Below are 22,001 nucleotides of genomic sequence, written 5' to 3'. Positions count from 1 at the left end.
AACACCAAAATTGGAATGATCTCTGGGATAATGTTTTGTTCACGGATGAGAGCCGTTTCTGTGTAAATTCAATAGATAGGAGGGAAAGACTGTATGTCGTCCAGGAGAACAAAATGAACAATTTGATTTTACTCCTACTGTCTCTTTCGGTGAAGGCTCAAGGATGGTGTGGGGTGGCGTATGTTTAGGAGCACGCACAGAGTTGATGGTTATTGATGGCTTTAACGCCACATATGTACATAAGGGATATTCTGCAAGATCATGTGATACCTTTTGCCCCATTTATCGGGCAGATTTTCTCTTTATGCAAGACAATGCTCGCCCGCACGCAGCTCGTTGTGTAACTGAATATTTAAATCAGGTCCAAATACCGACAATGAATTGGCCTGCATACTCTCCAGACATGAATCCAGTTAAACATGTTTGCGAAATGCTAGGCAGACGACTTAGGTCAATAATTCCTGCTGTTCGAAACTTGGAAGAAGCAAGAACTGCTTTGATCGGAATATGGGAGAGTTTGCCTCATAAAATGATCGACAACGTAATCAGAAATATGGAAAGACGAATGGTTGCAGTTATAAGGGCTCATGGAGGAAATTCACGTAATTGAAGAAAAGGTTCCTTGTGATTTTGTGTTACCATTGAATTTTTAAGACGTAAATAATTATACAATTACATAAGTTTTCAATTTTTAGTCTTAAGGTTTTAGACAGGCTCCAAAAGCGTATGAAGCTTTGCAAAACAAATTGAAATCAAGTAAACCATTCTTTGAATTTCCCTGTTGAATAATTCTTTTCAAATGTGCCGCAAAAAAAATTACGAGGAAAAATAAAACAATTCATCTTCGTTCCTTTGAATTTCTGGTGGGTGTAACTACTTTCAAGATTACTTTTAGCCTCCTTCGAGTTTTTTTGAACTCACTTTACCTAGCCCTTAGCGGTATGAATAAAGGGCGATATAGAGTTAGCTGAAACTCCTCAAATTTCACTATATTATATCATCATATCATATTATCGTGATTCTCCATAGGTACTGAAGTAGCCAATTCTGTGAGCTTTTGTACGAGTTCGGGGAACCAGTTGTGTTTTATGTAGGCTTTATTACTGTGTTCTTACGCCACCTTAGACAGCACTGTTGATTTTGACCTAACACAGAATGATGGCCCCTACCAGTATCAAATAGAAAACTCCTTCTCCAGCCCGGGATCGAACTCGGTACCTTGCGGTATGCTAAGCCGACGCGTCAACCTATTTAATTTAAAAGGCAGTAGTTGTAGCTGATGGTTTCTATGCACCTTTTTCAGCCATATACCTATTACAAGAAGCTTGAAATAAAACACATTTAAATTTATATTGATATTTGTAGAGCAATAACAATATTATTTATTATATTTATATACAGATAATTTATTCTGATTTCAACAGGAAGATCGAATTTTGTACTCTATTACTGTCATCAAAATAAAAAAATCATCATTTTATAAAACTTCGATATCTAGATTCTCTTTTATAGGGAAGAGATAAATCAAAATTGCATAATAATGTGTCATCGCTGCAAAGGCGACAAACATATGCCAAATAGCATGAGCAAAAGGTATAATACCATCACATTTGAAAAAAATTACTCCTGTGATATACAGCACACCGCCAAGAGTTAATTCTTCAATGGCTGGAAGAGTCTCCTGAAAACAAAAATAATAATGTTTATTTATATATAATATATATAAATTATATTTATTCATATATTATGCTACAACATAAAAAAATTCTACTCAAGCCATAAGCAAAAAACAACATTGGTTATACTTGTACGTGGGCAGTACAACATCAAATATAATGAAATGCATTGTCCTCAAGGCTAGCTTTTGGGCCACGAAAATACCTTGAAAATGAAACTTACGAAAAGAGTTTATTTTTCAAATATCAACAAAGAGCGAATGTCATTATGGGTGGAATTTTTTGGATTCTTGATATTAGATGATTTTTTGTGTGATTTGTACGGAATATTTGGTTTTTCAGTTGAAATTATGGCGATTTCTAGATGAGATGGCTGATATTATATAAATCAGTTAAAAGAAGTAAGTACAGTAGTTTTATAGAATTCTTATTCGTCAGAAATAATTTCATGTGAAGGCACCGTAATCAGTCATCCTTCAGATTGAAAATTATTTCACAGTTACTAATTCGCAATGTAGTCAAAGTTTATTCGAAGGTGAAAGTACCGGGCCTTAGATATGAAACTCTGAAAAAAAAAGTTGAAAATATTTTTCTATGGAATTGCTGAATACTGCGCTCCAGTCTGGTTAAACATCCCACATGTACATAAAATAGACGCGCAGCTAAATAACACTATGAGAATGATCGCTGGTGTCATTAAATCAACTCCCACTCAATGGCTTCCAGTCCTAAGCCACATTCCGCCCCCCCAACTACGACGAATAAACGCTCTTGCGAACGAGTATAAAAAGATCGTGGATAACACGAACTTACCCATCCACCAAGATATTGAAGATGCCAACCATACCCGACTTCGGTCTAGACGACCACCAACAAGAACGGCAAGGGTGGCTGTGGAAGACGAGTTTGACCTTACTAACGAATGGACTCAAGAATGGACCGCACAAGAAAACAATAACATGCCGTGTATCAACCAAAAGCCACCTGGTTTTGATTTACCACGTAAAACATGGTCCATTCTTAACAGAATCAGAACCCAACATGGCAGATGTGCATACTCTCTACACAAATGGGGCAAGCAACCATCACCTCTCTGTGACTGCGGAGAAATCCAAAAGATCAGACATATTACAGAAGAATGTTCCGTGCGATCATATAGTGGCAGACCTGAGGACTTCCTGATAGCGACCCCAGAGTCGATAGATTACGTAAATAGTCTAGATGTTCGCTTGTAACCTCCTGAAGTATGTTTTATACTATAATATATCCTGTTTTGTATTGTACTTTGTATTCTAGTAATGTTCTACACTCTTTGTTGAAATTTCTATTTGTAATGTGTCAAGGCCATACGATAAATAAATAAATAAATATGGAATTGCCCGATTCTCATTATCCTAAAATGAAAACCTGTGACCGAAAATTGAAATTAAAAAAAAAGTTTTGGTGGAATTTAATGGACGATGTGACCAAATTAACGAAAGAATATGTAGAAAGTCCAACGAAAAGCTTGAAGAAAAACCTTTGAAAGGAAAAAGGTTTTGATATCGTGAATTTTTGAATATTTAGAAGCAGAAGGTGGGCATTTTTAACATTTTATTATGAATATTTCTCATCTCAATTGTTGTTGTGTTTCCATTATATGTAACTGTGGAAACATTTTCTCGTACAAAGTTCTCGATCAGGAAACGTTCCGTTGAACTTTCTGAATGTACTTTCAATAATTTATTAATTGTTATTTAATGTTTTTAAATGTGACACTGTGCATATTTCCCTATCGTTTGGTAAGTCTTTTTTTCCTGATACTCCAAGGGCTCCTCCAGAACCTAGGCAAATGAGAAGACAGAAGTGTCATGGGGTGGTGGAACCGTTCTCTATGAAGGAACTTGCGAAAGCATTGAAGGCGATGAAGAAGGACAAAGTTCCGGAACCCGACGGAGTGACGGTCGAGGCTCTGTGTATCGCATGCAATACAATACCCGAGAAAGTGCTCGCTATTTTCAACGAACTCCTGATAGAGAGAAAATTTCCTGAGACCTAGGAATGCGCGAAAGTCATGCTCATCCCGAAGAAAGGCAAAGATCCGGCAAGTTCATCCGCCAATAGAGCGATATGTGTGCTCAGCGTGATGAGGAAATCGTATGAAAGTCTCATAGTGGACAGAATAGAAGTAGAAGCGGAAGAAAAATTTGTTTGGTGAGAGTATATTAATTCTCACTCCAAACCTGCACCATTTCGTGAAAGAGAAATCAACCGTCACGCAATGCTGGATGTTGAAGAGGGAATCAAAAGATCAGATACGGAATATGTGGTGATGGTTACCCTAGATGTAAAAAACGCATTTTATACGGTAAAATGAAGTCACATAATCGAGATGATGAGACAAAACTTCAGCGACTACCTCATAGAGTTAACCGAAGACGATTTCCAGGACCGGTGGGTGAGGATGGGCTGAGTTGGCGGGGGAGAAGACAGAGGTGGTGGTGGTGAAGGGGGTAAGAAGAGGAGGTCTGTCGACCTTCGAGATTATGGGCTGCATGAAGGCCCCGAACAAAAGCCTGCAATACCTCGAGGATGTCATTCTCGGGTCATATCGAGCATGTGGCCAGGAAGGCTAATGGAAGGGTAGAAGTGATGAGGAGGCTTCTACCGAATATTGGTGGTCCAAACTACTATGAGAGGAGAGTGCTTTGGGCAATTCTTCACAGCATTGCATTGTACGCGGCACCGGTCTGGCGAGATCTGCAGAAGCATCGAGGTCAGCTCCTGTCATTGCAGAAAAAAAAGAGTCTGCTGAAAGTGATTTCTGGGTACAGGAGCACCTCGGCAGAGACCGCACAGGTGATATCCGGCTTGCCACTTTTTTACACAATTCCTCACGGGCCATGGATCGTTCGGGACGTATACTCTGAGAAATGGTAAGACCACCAGCAGTCTGTGCTCGATATGAGGGAAGGATGACGATCCTGAGCATGTATATGCCGAGAGTAGGCGATGGAGCAGGGAGCGACAGCAGGTGGAGAAGGGAGCGACAGGAGGTGACGGATATAATGGGGGAGAAACTCCCAAAAGTGGATGAGCTCATACATCTTATGATTGAGGACAGACATAAGTGGGAGACGATGTACAAGTACGTGACAAAGATGATGAGGAGGAAGGAGGAAGATGACAGAAGGGAGGAGAGGAGACAAATAAATAATTAGAATGAGAACTAACACCGGAAATATACCGGGTTACGCACCTGATGAACGGGCTGCTGCAGCCCATATCCATGTGGCGACGATACCCGGGGAAAGGGGATGGTGGTTTAGTGGGTGAAAGCCCCACAAAAATCCACGGCACATAACTCAGAATCTACCATCTTTCTACCGGCCCGCTGCGGAGACGGCGTAAGCTTAACCCTACCTCAGGGCCAAAAAAAAGGTATCGGCCATATAAATTACAAAGTTGCTTAGAGAATCGCTGTGGGCAAGTAACCCGTTCCAAGGCCGAAGAAACGACTTTTCTGAAAAGCTTCCGTTGCGGCAATTTCAAGTTATCAGAAAAAAATCTTAGATGAAATAATCATTTTATGATCACCGAGATTTTCTTGTAAAAACGGCATTCAATTCAAAAGTACCTATTCGAAAAATTTAATGTGAAAAAAATTTGACATACCTACAGTGCCAAAGTGATTCAGTTAATGAAATAAATATGAAAGCAATCAAAAATATAAAGGTGAAAACAAAGATAAAAGTGAAAACAAGTTGAGCCAATCCAATTTTACAATACGATCATGTCATGAGTTCGAATAATCCCACTGTATCAGATTCAAAAACATATTTGGCAACTACGCTCGACACCATACCATGCTAATGGTGAAAGATTGAATGAAATTCAGGTCCATAAGCCCATACTGTCGTAACGACCAATCATCTCACCGATACAAAGAATCTCTAAACATGTCAACAATATACTCAGAAAAACATACAAATATAACAATAATAATAATAATAATAATAAACAATCTTTATTTTGAGGAAAAACTCACAATTGAGTGTTTAAACAAAATAGTGTCAGCAGAAAAAAACAAACTCATCCAAAGTTAGAAATTAATATAACTATTAATATCATAAGGTTCCAAATCGAGTAACATTCTGTGAATTGCTTTTTTGAAATGTCTCAGATCTTTAATTGTCTTCATAGAACTGGGGAGTTTATTGTAAAATTTTATACATCTGTATAAAGGACCTTTTTCGGATATTGTGAGCCTATGTATGGGATACGTATAATCCAATGATCTTGTTGGATAATTCCAACATAATTTCCTTTCGACATACCGGTTTTAGTTTCTGGTATTTTAACAAGTACACAGCTATTTTTATCTTCTATATCGTTAATAGACATTTTCACTAGCACATCTCTCCTTAGTCCTCCAAAAACACCCATTATTAGGCCTACTTTATGTAATAGATGAATTTCCTCAGGAGCTCCATTGATAAATGTATGAACTTGATCTGCTGTCAAAACCTTGGATTTTTCGGAATATATCCTTTAGATTTCATTTTTAAATACGCTATTAGCCGGTAGAAATTGGAAATATTGATATTTCATTGACTATCAGTGTAGATTATTTCATCCAAAATGAAGCCGGACAAAATTTTTCGGACTGAAAAAAAAAAGCACGTAAACTAAATGAAAAATAAAATAACATACAAATTCTTGAAAGTACAATAAAACAGTCTCATCTATGGCAATGATTTTATTTTTCAACTTCCATTGGTTGAATATTCCATAATCATTGTTCTAAATTAGTCTGGATTTTTCCGGTAATAAATTTTTCGCAGCTTTGGCTGCATTTTCTATAATACTCTTTGGTAAATCCGTATCGATTTCCATTAGTTATTCAAGTCTACACGAGGAAAACAGTAATGACATTCACTTAATATTATGATGACAGCAAAGCAATACGCAACGAACCTCAAAACATCAACAAATGCCATGTTAACTACTATACTACAGTGGGCTGAAGGACCTCATTAAATAAACTTTCTTTCTCTCTCTCTCTCTCTCTCTCTCTCTACTATACTCCATTCACATTTATTTTAGCAGTCGGTTGGCCATGAAGTAATTTTCTCGAGTTTTTGTAACTAGAACGGAGTAAGGTTGGCACCCATGAAATGGCGTTAATGTCATAACGCCGTTGCCACAACTAATATCAATTTTTATTACGAAAATGCCGAAAGTGATTGAAAAAAGAGACAGGGTTTCAGGAAGTGCTATTTAGAATTCAGGTCCGCTCAATCAAATAGTTAAACCCTTATATTTTAAAATCCACAATACGTCAGACGGTAGCGAACATATTCAATGTAAGAGAATTTATATAATGTTTCATCTGAATCTAAACGACTCATATTTCAGCTGAATATTTCCACAATCAGAAAGATTGAGAATGAAGAGGATGACAATGACAAAGAATATCCTTCTATTGGGAGACCCAAAAAAGTAGTGGCATTTGGGAATTTTATGTTTGAGTGAATTAATGAGAAAAGTTTACTACAGGTTTTTTCGAGTAATGTCATCGTAGAATAAGTTCCCGAAAAATTGATTTTTCTATTTTTCATTTAATTTGTCCTATACATTAAATGTCGTAAGGTACCAATGAATACCTTATTTCAATTATTATATCAATGTATTAAGATGAACAGCCACAAGTACGTGCCAGTTGTCCTGTTAATTGTTTATTGATGTGAAATTTTTTTTCAAAGATGAAGTTCATCCTGACTTGAAACTTCCTTTAATTCCTTTTACTTATATTGATGCTAGATGATGTTTGTTGAGGAATTTAACATTCTTGTGATTATCTGTTAATTCCTTCGGGAGATACCCATTCCCAACCACAGCATTATATGCATTTCATCTTCGGGTTAATATTTTTGAAATCTACAACTGATGTAACGTATTTAAAATTTAGCCAAAGAAGAATGCGAACATTAACTCTCCTCAAGCTGAAGCTAGTGCATATTATGATATTATACTGATCTCTTGTATTTTCCATGCAAATAACTGGATTTGGTATGCCTTCAATCAGTTTGTATAAACTTCAATTATGTCCGTCACATATTTTCCGAAGAGATTCGACATTGTGATAAAATACGTAATAACAGAATTTTTTACGTAGAACGGGCAACACAGCGTTGATTTAAAACCCAAAAATGTTTTGACAAGCTTGTCAAAATTCATTGTTCCTAATTGATTAAAATTTTTCCAAGAATTTTTTTAACCGCCTCAGATTGTTTGGATTCTTGTGATCTGACTAAATGGAAGAAATGGTTTTCGCACTTTGGGCGAAACTAACTTTTACTTAAAAGACCATTTTCACTTTTTATACACAATAACGACGTATAGATTAATGTCATCATTGTTTTCATTTTGGGAAGATGAAGTAATTCAAGAAAAGACCTACGTTCAGACACCGAATGTCAACGTTTAAAATTCCATAGCCTACTTCACGACGAATTTTTCTAAATGCACGTTATAACTGCCATGACATTAATCAATAAATGTGATCTTTATTTTTAAGGGTTATTTATTCCTGATGAAGAATGCCCTTTACAGCATATTTGGAATTTTGCACATTCAAATCATTATGTTCAAGGATCAACTTACCGCCATACAAATAGCTGTCGCCGGTACAACTCCCATTGCTAAATATAATACGATTTCAAGGGTTTTGTACTTTTCGTGGAAGACTTGTTGGTAGATAATTCCTAATAAAGCCAGTATCCATACATACATTTTCATTCCGGAAGCCAAATTAGTTTTCAAAGCATGGATAGTCAACCACGGAAAATATGAGCCTGCTATGAAAATGTAGATAACTGCTCTGTCACATCGATGCAGAAAATTTACTAAATATCTGCAAAGTAAAAACTGCATTATGTTTCGTACTTATCATATTCATAGGTTCAATTATATGTAAAAAACTCACTTCCTTATTAGAATGAAATTATAATCAAAAACGATTCAATAGCAATGTGAAATAAGAATTAAAGATTAGGTGATTTTTAGTGTATTTTTTGTGCTTCAATGGTTTAATATTGAAAACGTTCATTGGTTGTCAATTTCGAATCGAATCGGACTTCAATAAGTCCGAGATCCCAGAGCGATCAGACATAACTTATGTTCACACATATGAGTAGAGTAGAGTTTCATGTGCTTTGAATACCTGCGAACTTGTGGAGCTTGGCTAGTGACACCTGGGCAGATACCAGGTGGGAAAGGTTACTAAAATTAAGTGTTACTTAACTTATTTTCACTTGGTTGATTTTTATACATATATGTTTTGTAGAATATAATTTTGGAGTTATATTATAAGTGTTAGACTCTTGCCATGGGCCAAAACTCTTGTAGGACGCTTCGAAGCTTCACAAAAAATAAATGAACTTTACTTATTTTTACATGTTTGGTAGTGAAATATGTTATTAAGGTACCTAGTTATAACAAAGTTATATTTTATCAGTCAGACAAATAGCAGTGACCAAACATACCCTAAATATGAAAATTATTCAGCCGGGAATGTTAGCGCGAGAGCACTATACATAAGTTCACTTTTTTAGAGTGAGTGAGACATCTATGGTAATTTGGTTCCCTTTCTTATGCTCATAATCTGTATTGCGTGTATGTATGTGCCAGGTGCGCAATGTATGGGTTTATGGGAGCACATGTTTTTTTCGTTTTACTGAGTAATTTGTGAGTGACGAGTTATTTGTAAATAGTAGTGAAAATCATGGAAGAAGAAAAATTGAAATGTGTAAACCATCTCATGATAGATTGATATTATTTTTCATCAATTGTTGTTAGTTGTTGACTAACATTTGCTTTAGGATGATACGTATTTATAATTTTGGGAATTGGTGTATGTTGAATGGTCTGAGATGTAACTCAAAAAAATGCAATGGACGAACTATACCTCTAGATAATATTCACTAGCTTGTTGATGATTTCACTAAGTAGTCTCTTTTATTCAAAGTGTAAAATCAGCGATGAAGAGAGTAGATCTTATTTTTGCATATAGGGTTCAAACTCTAACTTAATCTCTAATAAATAGTAAATAGTTCCAACTTCTACCAATTACAAGTTACTATGTTCCCTTTTAGAAAAAGAGAATTTGCGATGCATAAAATATCTAAATTAAATTGTGAATTTAATTTTCTAATTAAATTTCTGAAAAAACCTCACAGTAACATGAAAAATGAGTCAAAAATTTGACTCATTTGAAATGCCAATGAACACTGTATATTGAAATTCTATATTTGGAAGTTTATATTTTTACGAAAGTGAGTTGGGAGCTTTCTAGGGATGATAGAACAATGAAAAATAAATATAGTTTGATAAATAAACTCATGGCCCAAAATGCATAGTGGGGGAGATATATCCTTCCAAAGTAAATAAAATTAAAAGAATTTCGTTTCGGAGGAAAAATTTCGATTGAGCTAAGAAAATAACATGAGAAAGGTACTCTTATACAAAACGAATAATTGAAACGTTTTCGAGATATTTGAATTTTTGTCATCAATGAATCTGGCGATGAATGAATCTGCTGACATTATAATTATACCATAAAAATTCAAATATCTCGAAAACGAATAAATTTTTTGTGTTTGTAAGCGTACCTCTTTCATGTAATTTTCTTCGATCCATCGAATGGTTCAATTTTTTACATACATTTATGCACGAAATTTCAATCTGGTGGCATTCACCGATAAGAAGTTAGCGGAGAAATTTTTTCAATTTTATTAACTTTGGAAGGATATATCTCCCTTGATATGCATTTTGGGCCATGAGTTCATTTAACAAACTACACTTATTTTTAAATGTACTATCACCTCTCGAAAGCTAGGTACACATTTCTGACTCACCCTGTATAATCCTTGGTAAGAAGTCACCCCATCCCTTCTTGTATATAGCTTATTATTCGCTTCGGTATTCTATTCTAAATGAATAAATCGGGTTGATTTGATTGATTGTTTTTTTTTCGCTTATGATATTTTTTAATTGATTTCTTGGTAAAATATGGATTTACCGAAAAGGTAGATCGCTAGGATTATTAGTTCATCCCTAATCATTCTTTCATCCATATGCGATGCAGATAAGAAACAAAAAAAAAGGAACAAACGGACAAGCCAAACTGTGAAGCAGAGGCAATATCATTGCCCGGCGCCATGAACACAACACACACCGCATACATACACATACTGGGTGCCTATGACACAAGGGCTATAACAACATTAACTTATTATGGGTTCCGGTACATCTTTCCCCCCAAGCTCTTGAGACCGACAAACTTGCGAATCAGGAGCTGGTAGAATATAGGGTTTTAAATGGGAGACATGAAAAATCTCTCTTGTTAACATTACTTTCATCACACAATAGATAAGTATGAACACGAATCTGCTTCTTTATCCTATAAGGTCACTCAAACAAAAGCAAAAACTTCTTCGTCTCTGCATTGATTGCAGAGGAAGCAACATTCGCACGCAACAAAACTAGGTCACCAGTCTGAAACTCGGTCGATTCCCCGCCTGCAAAACGCCTAGCACGTTTCACAGCATTCCTGACCAATCGCTCCAAGGAAGAGCTTGCTGTCCAAAGATTTCGCGTCACGATCAACCAGATAAACCTGCAGATCCCCAGGCAACAGCCTCAACTGGGGGGACCCCAACTGGAATTCAGCAGGGGAGAAGCCTGTGGACTCATTAACTACTTCATTCAGAATTCTTGCGAGTCTGGGTACCTCATATGCCCATCGTGAATGCTGTTCTGAGCAATATGTCCGAAACAACCTTCCAAGCTCCTCGTTCCGAAGGATCTGCCGGGGGATGTCTAACGGAAGTGTACACCGGCTTTACCTCAATATCCTCCATGGATTTCTTCCAGACCTTGAAAGTAAACTGCGTACCTTGGCCATGCAGTACTCGTTTCCCCCATTCCATGCTCAGGAAAATAGTCTTTCACCATTCTCGTAAGGAGAGCTCCCGATGTCGCCTTCTTAAGAGGGTACAGTGTTACATACTTGGTGAATAGATTTTTTATCACAAATAAGTATTGTGTTCCACCTCTACTGCGTTTGAGATGTCCATACAGGTCCATGGCAACTATGTCATCTTTTCCCACAGGTATACTCAGCAGTGGTAGTGAAGGTAGGACTAGTGGCCATCTAACTTTTGTACACTCCATAGTGGCCAAGGACAGCGTGATATTCCTTCACAAAGTCATTGATCAAAACAGAGGGAAAGCACAGCAACATTTTGTCATTTTCACTCGATTTCTTGTAAAGAACACCATGGTTCAGGAAGAACTGCCTCTGCCATTTGAGATCGACAACAATTCACTTTATAGTAGCGGAATATTTCTGATCTTTTTCCTAATAGTCTTTGATAATTTTTATGAGATGACAGAGAACTGTAAGTGGTGAAGTGATCTCCGCAAATTTCGCAGAAAAAATTCTGTCATATTGACAGAGACAAAGTCCGAGATCGCTTGAGTTCTAGCTGGGTCTGGCTGTATTCCTTCACCAGTCAAAATATATCCCAAATAATTTATCCGTTGACGAAAAAAATGTCACTTATTCCTCTTGACAGTGTGTTTGGCTTTTTCTCTCACCATGGACGCTCCTTTCCTATGCTCGGGCGCCAGTGGGGCAATCAGTGGAACCCCACGTCTCTCACAGAATCTCCAAAGAATAAGAGAGCCCGAGTAGACTTGAATGATCAGTGGAGAAGGGTAGCAGTGAAAACTAGGGTGGTAGCGTCTTCTTGGTCTCTGCTTTCGGACGGTTTTTAATCGATGAAAAAGAGCACCTACCTCTTCTGACAAAAATCTAGCTCTAACTGATTTAAGGAACTGTCTCTCACTGGAAAAATAACTGGCAACAAAATGAACGTTCAGTTCTTCATTCCTACTGGACTAAATTATATGCAGAAATGTACAAGTAACGATAAATGTTGATGTCAACCGGCGGCCTGGTAGGTGTGGGGCGGCTGATGAAATACGGTCTTTCCATGAAAATACGGTTGAAATAGAAGGTAAATACGGTTAAATTTTGTACGGTCACTCCAGAGGAGTACGGTGGAAATAGACGGTAATTACGGTTAACTTTTGAAATCCTGGCAAGTCACTCCCTCTGTCGGAGGAAATCGGTACAGTGGCTGGTCTTAGTCCAATTGCAGTGCACCCTGTCTCTCTATCTCCCTTTCTCTATGTGACCCTTGAAATGGCTGCCCGTCAGACAGCAGGTCGGAAGAATCTGTCAACCTGTAATTTGGAACATTGCCGGAAGTCGGCAATATATTAACAAAATGAGCACCGAAAATACGGTAGGAACCCCAAGTCCTCCTGGTACTGAACGGCGGTCGAACGGGCGCGGAAACCGGCACTACACAGCCTACAATAACTAGATCAAGTTTAAACGGTAGGGTAGGTATTTTCAGCCAGTCCAACGGACTAAAGAAAGCGGAAAATAGCAAAGATATCCCCTCAGATAAGCACTACGTAAGGAATAAAATGCTACAAGTGACTTGCCTTAAACTTTCAAACTTGTCGTAATTTTAACTGCAATGCACGGTAAAACACCTTACACAATTTCCTTGGCACCTCAAGTAACCCGCTCTTGACCTTCAGCGCTGGGCGTCGAAGAAGTACCCCTCTCCTCGGAAAATTTGCCCCACTATGCGTAACTGATTTCCCCATTGGATATACTCAAACTGGTCGGTCAATCAACCGGCTCGGAAAAAGATAGAAAAAACTGAAAACTGAAGAGAAGGAAGGACGGAACAAGTTGAAAGACCTTTTTCGAGTCAGAAAAAGTACGGTTGAAAGGAAGGAATTCTAAAATATATTATTTCTGAAAACAAAAGACATATACGGTTTCAGCTACAAATATCAGACTGGTCGGTGGAAAACAATGACATATAAATCTAGTGAAGGCACTTGCAGCAATTTTAAATTCAAATGGTAACACCCTGGATTGGTAGGTCTTCGTACCAACCATGAAACCTGTGTACTTCTTGCTGGATTCATCTAACGGGCATTGCAAATATCCCTGCGTTAGGTGCATTGACGACATATATTTTTTTCCAGAAATCAAGCTGATGATTTCTTGAATTGATTTCGGTTTTTTAAAGTCTGATTCCATGCGATCGTTCAGATGCCTGGCGTCAAGACACAGACGAACGGTGCCATCCTTTATCCTTTTTTAAACTAGTCATGATAGGTGATACAAAAGGTGTATTTGACCTTTGCATGATGTCCCCAGCAATCATCTGATCAATGACTGTATTGACTGCTTCTCTATGCGCTATAGGAATAGGAAATGGTTTTATAAAAATTCAGAGTCATCTCTGAATCTAATCTTACACGAATAAAAGATGTGCGACATGCTATATTCTGAAAAATATCTCTATGTTCAGCGAGCAATCTAGAAAACTCAATTCTGTCACTCCCAGAAAATAAATCCATGTCATCTGACGAACCGGTCATCTTCATTACAAATTGAAATATTTTTATCGGGTACTGGTAACTCAGGGTGGGGGATTGTTTCAACACTTTTGTGATAAATGAAAACATCTTGAAATTGTAAATGCTTTATTGTAGAGCATGTCATCCCTTCATCCATTACTTTTTACAATGTTGCCGGATCACTAACATACCGTCGGCCTTGAAATGGCTACATTCAAACAAAAACAAAAAATAACTGCTACAGATAATGTCTTAAAATAAAACAGTGTTGTGAATGCATGAACAATGTTAGTTAGATTCAGGCAAACTTGTGAGGGGTCGCCCAATGAGAAAATGCGCAGGCGCGAGTGGAGACTAGAGGAAAGGGAAAGTGGAATTGAGTATGGATTCAATCTGACACAATATTTGAGAAATCTTCATAACGTAATTGATTATTACCTATTATTCTTTTTAGATGAAGTTTCGTACTCTTTACGCATGATTCCCAAATGCCTCCAAAATTGGGAGCCTTTGGTGGAATACATTTCCAAGTTATCCGCTCATTACTAAAATGCGAAGTGATCAAATCACCATTAGACTTGAAGAACTTCAAAAGTTCATTGTTCGAGCCTACAAACTGAGTTCCATTATCGAAAAAAATAATGTTTGGCCTTCTTCTTCTACTTATAAATCTCTTAAAACATAAGAAAAATGCTTGAGTATTGAATTCTGTCACTAACTCAATATGGACTGCTTTTGTAACCATGCATACAAATATGCATATCCAAGCCTTGGTTACAGTTGGTTTACGAGACTTACCTTCCTTGAAGGTAAGGTGCTTGAGCTACTCTTAATAAAGTGTCGAATGCTTCATCTATCTCGCTTATACTCAAAGGCCAGCCTTTTTATGAATAGACTTCCTTGCATTGAATATAAATCGCCAACAATAGGCAACAACTCTTTTCAGTTTTCCTGAATCCGAAAATTTCGTGAAAATAGAATCATCATTGTTCGAAGCAACATTTGAAACCAAAAATTAGTCAGATCACCCACTACGGCGCCCCTTGATATCAGATCAGCAGAATTTTCTTTGGATCTGACATGATACCAATCATTGCTGTCAGTCAAATTCTCTATTATTGATACTCGATTCGCTACCACAGAAATCATATTATACAAGGTTAGAACTATTTGGAGGCTGACTATAGGAATATCGAAAACCCTTAAAAATAAAGGGTGGCTTAAATTACAAAAAAGGAGTACACCAGTATAATCGCTATATAGGATTATGACTACACACCGAATTTCGTGTAGTTATCTCCAAAAATAAATGAGTTATGAAGAAAAAATGATAATCTTGATTTTCAGTTTTTTCGAGACAGGAACCATCAGAGATATTTTGGAACTGTTTACAACCAAGCACTCATCCTTGAATAACGCAACTTTTTCGTAATTTGAGCTACCCTGTATTTCCAACGGTTTTCGATATCCCTTTAGTCCCCCTCTAAATAGTTTTAACCCTGTATATTATTACTCCAGAATGCCAATTCAGTAGTAAGAAATGCGGCGAAAAATTGACAGTGGTCGTTAGTGCGAATGCGCATCATTAGTTTATTTTCGAGTAGAACGTTGCCCAGTTCCTGAATATTCTGCCGATCGAATCTCATGAAGAGGGGACAATTCAAGTATCGAAGGTATACGTCGGACAACAACGCGTTTTCTTTCAGTCATTTGATTTTTCACTGTTCCATGATCTGCTCGGAGGTAAGAAGTTTAAAGCCACATTTTTCGAAATGAACTTGTAACTTGTCAATCATATTAAAAATAATAAATGTGAACAAAAAATTCAAAACTTGAATGAACTATCGAGTTTCACTGATAGCGAATTCCAACGGTATATAACAGTATTGCACTAGATCAAGATATTTTAAAATTGTTGTACGGAGTTTATAATATGCACTGAATGCGTAGGTAACAGTTCATCTAATGGAAGCTGAGATAGTATCGAACTCCATTGGAGATATTAAGTTTAGATTTTCTGGAATTTTTGTTGCGAGTTCCAAATATTTACTTAGTAAGCACCAGCTATAGCTATGGAATTCGCTATAAAACTCCAATTTTCAGCCAATTCACGGTTTGATCAAACAATCACTCAATAGTCAATAATACCTCTAGCAACAAATTTAGATTTGGAATTAATACGCTCTACCTCCGAGATCCTGATATATTTTCATTGAAACCTGCAACATCATTGTATTGATTTTCTATCAAAGCATACATAAACATCACAATTAGTCATCCATTCATGTGTTCAATACTGATAAAAAGTCATGTATGTTTATGAATCGAAAATAAGATCTTTTACCTAATGAAATATGTTTATTTCTCATTTATACCAAATAAACAATTCGACTGACATAAGGTAGGAAAGTCTAGGGTTGCGTTCACAAACTTACTCCGAGAGTAGAGTATGAGTATGGCCATGCTCAGAGAGCATACTCTGAGGAACTAAAAGTACGTTTGTGAACGCTTCGAGTAATCAGAGCTCACTCCAAGGCTTGCTCAGAATAAGTTTGTGAACGCAACCTAGGCAACGTTCGAGTTGAAATGAACTAATGGCGCGCATTCGCTTCAGCGACAACTGTCAATTTTTCGCCGCATTTCATACTACTGGATAAGCATTCTAGAGTAAGTATATATATTATGATTTCTATATTTGTTACAAAGGTTATCCATCTCTTCGGCGAACCCTTTATCCGATGGTATGCTACAAGCGGGTCTGTCCAACAAAATGTTTTTTGAAAGTCTATTTGCATTGCAGATTTAACCTTATTTAATAATTTTGAACCTAAGAATGCCGCATAAAGTTCTAATCTAGGTGGTTTTAATTGTTTGATAGGTGCAACCTTACTTTTTGAACAAAGTAAGTGACATTCTATTCCGCTTGAACCTTGACTCTTTATATATATAAGTATAGGTATGTTGGTGAAAAAAGTCGAAATATTCGAGAATCAAACCTTCAAACTAGCCGACGTTTCAGAAATTATATTTCCATCATCACTGAAAACGAGTATATGAAATTTCTAAAGTCTCTCCCTTCGCGACAGTGAGACAAAAGTACAAAATAATACAGGGATAATAGACAGTTCTCAAAAATTGATCTTAGAATGACGAAAATCATAAAAATAACAAATCGCATAAAATTACAAAAAGTTATAAAAATAAAGCCACTTGAGTCAAAACCAAAAAGCACAGTACAGAGGAGAAGAAAAAAATAAAAAATTATATATGGAAGAATATGTACATATATACATATATGTATATACATACAGGGTGTCCCGTAAAGACCACGTCAAACGAAAACGGAAAGTAGATCAGAATGTGCTCTACCTGATGTGAAAAAATCGTTCATATAAAAGTCTCACAGTTTTCGAGTTATTTGATGTTTTATGAAAATGTTGAATTTTTTCGCTTAAAATGCTTTCTCTCTTGCGGAAGCTACAATTTAATACTTTTCGAATCAGTTTTTTTCCGTAAATTTTGTTGAATGATTACTTCAATTCATGCAATGAAAAATACCACAAAATATTATGCAGGGATTCTGAAAAAAAAAAATTAAAATTCATGTTCTGAAGGAAGTGTTTTTTTGTGCTGAATTCTATCTGACGTGGTATATAAAAAGACACTAGATCTTTTCTGCACATTACGTTGAAAAGTTGCCCATTTTGTGAGGATTCCGAAAAGGTAAAATATAGGTGATAACCTTCTTCACGAAAAAAGATATTTGAATGTTTATCGAAAATGGAGCAAATTTGTGAAAAACTGATTTTGTCACCCTTTCTACAAATTCTTTCATTTTGCAGATTCTGCTGTAGCATATTGAATAATTCTCTTGAAAAATGTCAGTTAGTCCTTAAATTACTTATAAAATGAAATTATTCATTAATTGCAATGATATAATATAATAACGCACAAGACCTTCAACATCAACAAATCTATTGTGAAGAAACTTTATAAAAATATCAATAATAGAAATTCAGAATTCTTATGAGAGTAAATGCTCAAAATGGCCTCCCCCTTCGCTAATACATGTCCTGCCTCTATAGAGAAATGCCCTTTTCAAACCACTTTACGGTGAATTTATGGACTGGAATATACGATGAAAAAATATTAGGTCCGACAGAATTGCTGCAATCATTAAACAGCACCAACTATTTGAATTTTCTAAGGATCAGTGTACCCTTACTCTTAGGAGATATACCACTGGAAATGCGACATAATCTATGGTTTCAACACGACGGGTGCCCAGCACACTACACTCGTCATGTTAGGGAATATTTACACCAAACATATCCTCCCCGTTCACCAGACTTAAATCCTCTGGAGTTTTTTTACTGGGGTTTTTTAAAAAATTAAATTTATTCGAATCCCATAAAAGATGAAGCACAAGTTAGGGACCGCATTCGTATTTCAGCAGCCAAAATAGCGGGAGAAGTTTGTATGGTTTGAAAATGTTATTTCTCAATAGATGCAGGGCATGTATTAGTGAAGGGGGTGGTTATTTTGAGCATTTGCTCTAATAATAATCCTGAATTTTTATTATTGATATTTTTATAAGGTTTCTTCACAATAGATTTGTTGATGTTGAAGGTCCTATGCGTTTTTACATTATATCAGTGCAATTAATGAATAATTTCATTTTATGAGTAATTTAAGGACTAACTGACATTTTTCAAGAGAATTATTCAATATGATACATCAGAATCTGCAAAATGAAAGAATTTGTAGAAAGGGTGACAAAATCAGTTTTTCACAAATCTGTTCCATTTTCGATAAACATTCAAATATCTTTTTTCGTGAAGAAGGTTATCACCTATATTTTACCTTTTCGGAATCCTCACAAAATGGGCAACTTTTCAACGTAATGTGCAGAAAAGATCTAGTGTCTTTTTTTTATACCACGTCAGATAGAATTCAGCACAAAAAAACACTTTCTTCAGAACATGAATTTCAATTTTTTTTTTCAGAATCCCTGTATAATATTTTGTGTTATTTTTCATTGCATGAATTGAAGTAATCATTCAGCAAAATTTACGGAAAAAAAAACTGATACGAAAAGTATTAAATTGTAGCTTCCACAAGAGAGAAAGCATTTTAAGCGAAAAAATTCAACATTTTCATAAAACATCAAATATCTCGAAAAATGTGAGACTTTCATACGAACAATTTTTTCACATCAGATAGAGCACATTCTAATCTACTTTTCGTTTTCGTTTGACGTGGTCTTTACGGGACACCCTGTATATGTATATTGTGGATGATTTGTTTTGCATCTTACACACTGATATGCTCCTTAGTATTGTTGACACCCTTAATGTTCAGGACCCGAACATAAATTTCACCTATGAAAGAGAGGTTAATTCAACCATTAGTTACCTGGACATGCAGTTGACACGTGGTGACGACAATAAAGTGGTTATTGATTGGTATCAGAAACCAATGGCTTCTGGTCGCTACCTCAACTATAAGTCATCACATGTTTTCAAACATAAAATAAACCTCATAATTGGTTAAAAAAATAGAATTGAAAAGTTGGTGAGCCCTCATCTCTTGCAATCTGGCCTCCTTAGATTATGGGGGGAAGGGGGTCTTATTCCAGTTTGTTTGGACTCAATTTTAATGTGCCTTAGATTACGTCCACTCCCCATTAAAAATTCTTATCCCAGAAGACCCCTTAACAAATGCTTGTTCAACACCCCCGGTCGGATTGCAGTATCAGACTCAAATGTGGGACATAATATCCTTCCAACCATTGATGGAGAGAGCCCAGTAAACCAGAAGAAATTTCTCTCCATGCCTTACCATCCTGCCATTACACCCTCTATCACAAGAACTCTTAGAAGACATGTACCTAATAATCAAGATCTAATAATTGCGGTTCGCATGCCATGCACTTTGAGGAAATATGTATTCTCTAAAATGAAGGATAAAACACCAACAGCCAACAAATCTGGAAAAATTTACTCTATAGAGTGCAATGAATGTAATAAGCCATACATAGGCCAAACTGGCTGAAATTTGAAAACGAGAATAAGGAAACATGTTAGAGATTGTACAATGGCAAAACAAACCACTGGCTTATCAAAACACATAAATGAAACGAAACATACTATGAAATTCTCAGATGCTAGGTGTTTACGATCTGAAAGATATAAATACAAAAGGGAGTTTTTGGAGGCTGTTGAAATCATGAGTCATAAGAATAACTTAAATATAAACTCAGATTTCAATGGTATCAATTCCATCTACTGTAATATCGTCGAACTGATCAATGTGAGTGAGAGTGGACGACTTTGTCATGATAAAACGCCTTTGTACTTCCTTAGTTTATGACGTTGCTTGGCCTCAATTGTCATTCCTCTATGTGTCTTTTGTTCTTCTATGTTTTTTAACCTTTGACATTATTTCATGTGTTTCTTTTAAAATTGGAATGTTGGCTTAAGATTCATTCTGAGATTTTAACTGATGAGTTATATGGATATTGTAATTTTATCGCTATTAATAGTTAAGTCTCACATTGTTGTAAGTTATTTTAATCTTACCTTTTTTGTATTTTTTACAAAATTATTGCAATTTTTCTAGTAGCCCCGAAGAAGGACAAGACATTATCCGAAAGCTTGGTTAATACAATAAAGAGCTAAAAACTATAGAGTTGACTACATACCCGATCAACCTTTAGAATAAATTATGTAGTTTTTCAGAGCAATAACGAAATTTCTGTAAGGTTAGTAAAAAATATAGATTTTGGGGCTTGAATGAAAAATCACGATATTCTGAGTACTGCCCTCAAAATATTGATATTTCATAAGCCGTTTGAAAGAGCATTCTGAAGTGAACAAACCCATAAAATTCGATCAAAATCGGACCTTTCCATCCAGAGTTATGGCTATCGCAAATTTAGGCCAATATTCTTGAATCACCCCGTATTTCCGAAACTAATAGCCTTAGGATACAAAAAAAGTTTTCTGAAAGACCTGGATGACCTGCATTCACCATTAGGCTATTGCCAACGACTCATGAAACACCCTGTATATATGTAAAGAAACTGTATTTCTTTAATTTGAATTTTGTTAGTAGATTAGGATTATATAGGCTTAGAACATGACAAGTGTAAAATAATTGATTTGGCGTTTAATCAGTAGTTTTTGAAGGAATACTAATTAATTGTATAGAATAGACTGGTATTGAACACAGTGGTACAGAAAGGAACAAAATTCCATTCACATCTTGGACTTCAATTCTAATCACCACCAATCCCAGAAAAAGAGTACAGCAATAGGATATATTGACAGAGCGCTAAAGCTGACATCACCAGTACTGCGAGAAAGGACATCAACAGATGTGAAGGAACTATTGTTCACCAACAACTACCCTAAGATTATGGTTCAGAAACTTATAAAACAAAGAACACACAGACTATACAATACGCAAGAAAAAGAAAAATCCACAACTGACAACACTAAACGGATACCCCTACCATTCATCCAGGGTCTGTCACAGAAAATTAACAACATCATGAAACCTTTTAAGAGAGAACTAGTTCACAAACCGCAAAATCAAATAGGCCAGATTTTCAGTAAGATTAAAGCTTCAACACCAAAAATGAAAAAGTCACAGGTGATATACAGTGTGCCATGCCGAGATTGTGACAAACAATACATAGGTCAGACTTCACAAAGACTTCAAGACCGATTAAACGCACATAAATACACAAAAAACGCGAGCACAGCACTGAATAAGCATAAGAAAACACAAAAACACGACTTTAATTACGAGGACACCAAAATTTTA

The 22,001-nt window shown here is 36.2% G+C and overlaps 1 protein-coding gene across 3 annotated transcripts in view; it reads right to left on the bottom strand.

The window, feature by feature from the left end:
• Positions 1-1,346: 1,346 nt before the first annotated feature.
• LOC123316452 (monocyte to macrophage differentiation factor) overlaps positions 1,347-22,001 on the bottom strand; it is a 245,539-nt gene continuing 224,884 nt past the window's right edge. For all 3 annotated transcript variants that reach the window (XM_044902516.1, XM_044902517.1, XM_044902515.1), the window contains exons 4-5: positions 8,322-8,571; positions 1,347-1,681 (exon numbers count right to left, since the gene is read on the bottom strand). In XM_044902516.1, coding sequence (XP_044758451.1) covers positions 1,478-1,681; positions 8,322-8,571 — 454 coding nt within the window. In that variant the 3' untranslated portion in view covers positions 1,347-1,477. The remainder of the gene's footprint in view (positions 1,682-8,321; positions 8,572-22,001) is intronic.

The sequence above is a fragment of the Coccinella septempunctata genome, chromosome 7 (genome assembly GCF_907165205.1).
Source record: "Coccinella septempunctata chromosome 7, icCocSept1.1, whole genome shotgun sequence".
Classification (NCBI taxonomy): domain Eukaryota; kingdom Metazoa; phylum Arthropoda; class Insecta; order Coleoptera; family Coccinellidae; genus Coccinella; species Coccinella septempunctata.
This window is presented reverse-complemented; position numbering and strand designations above follow the sequence as displayed.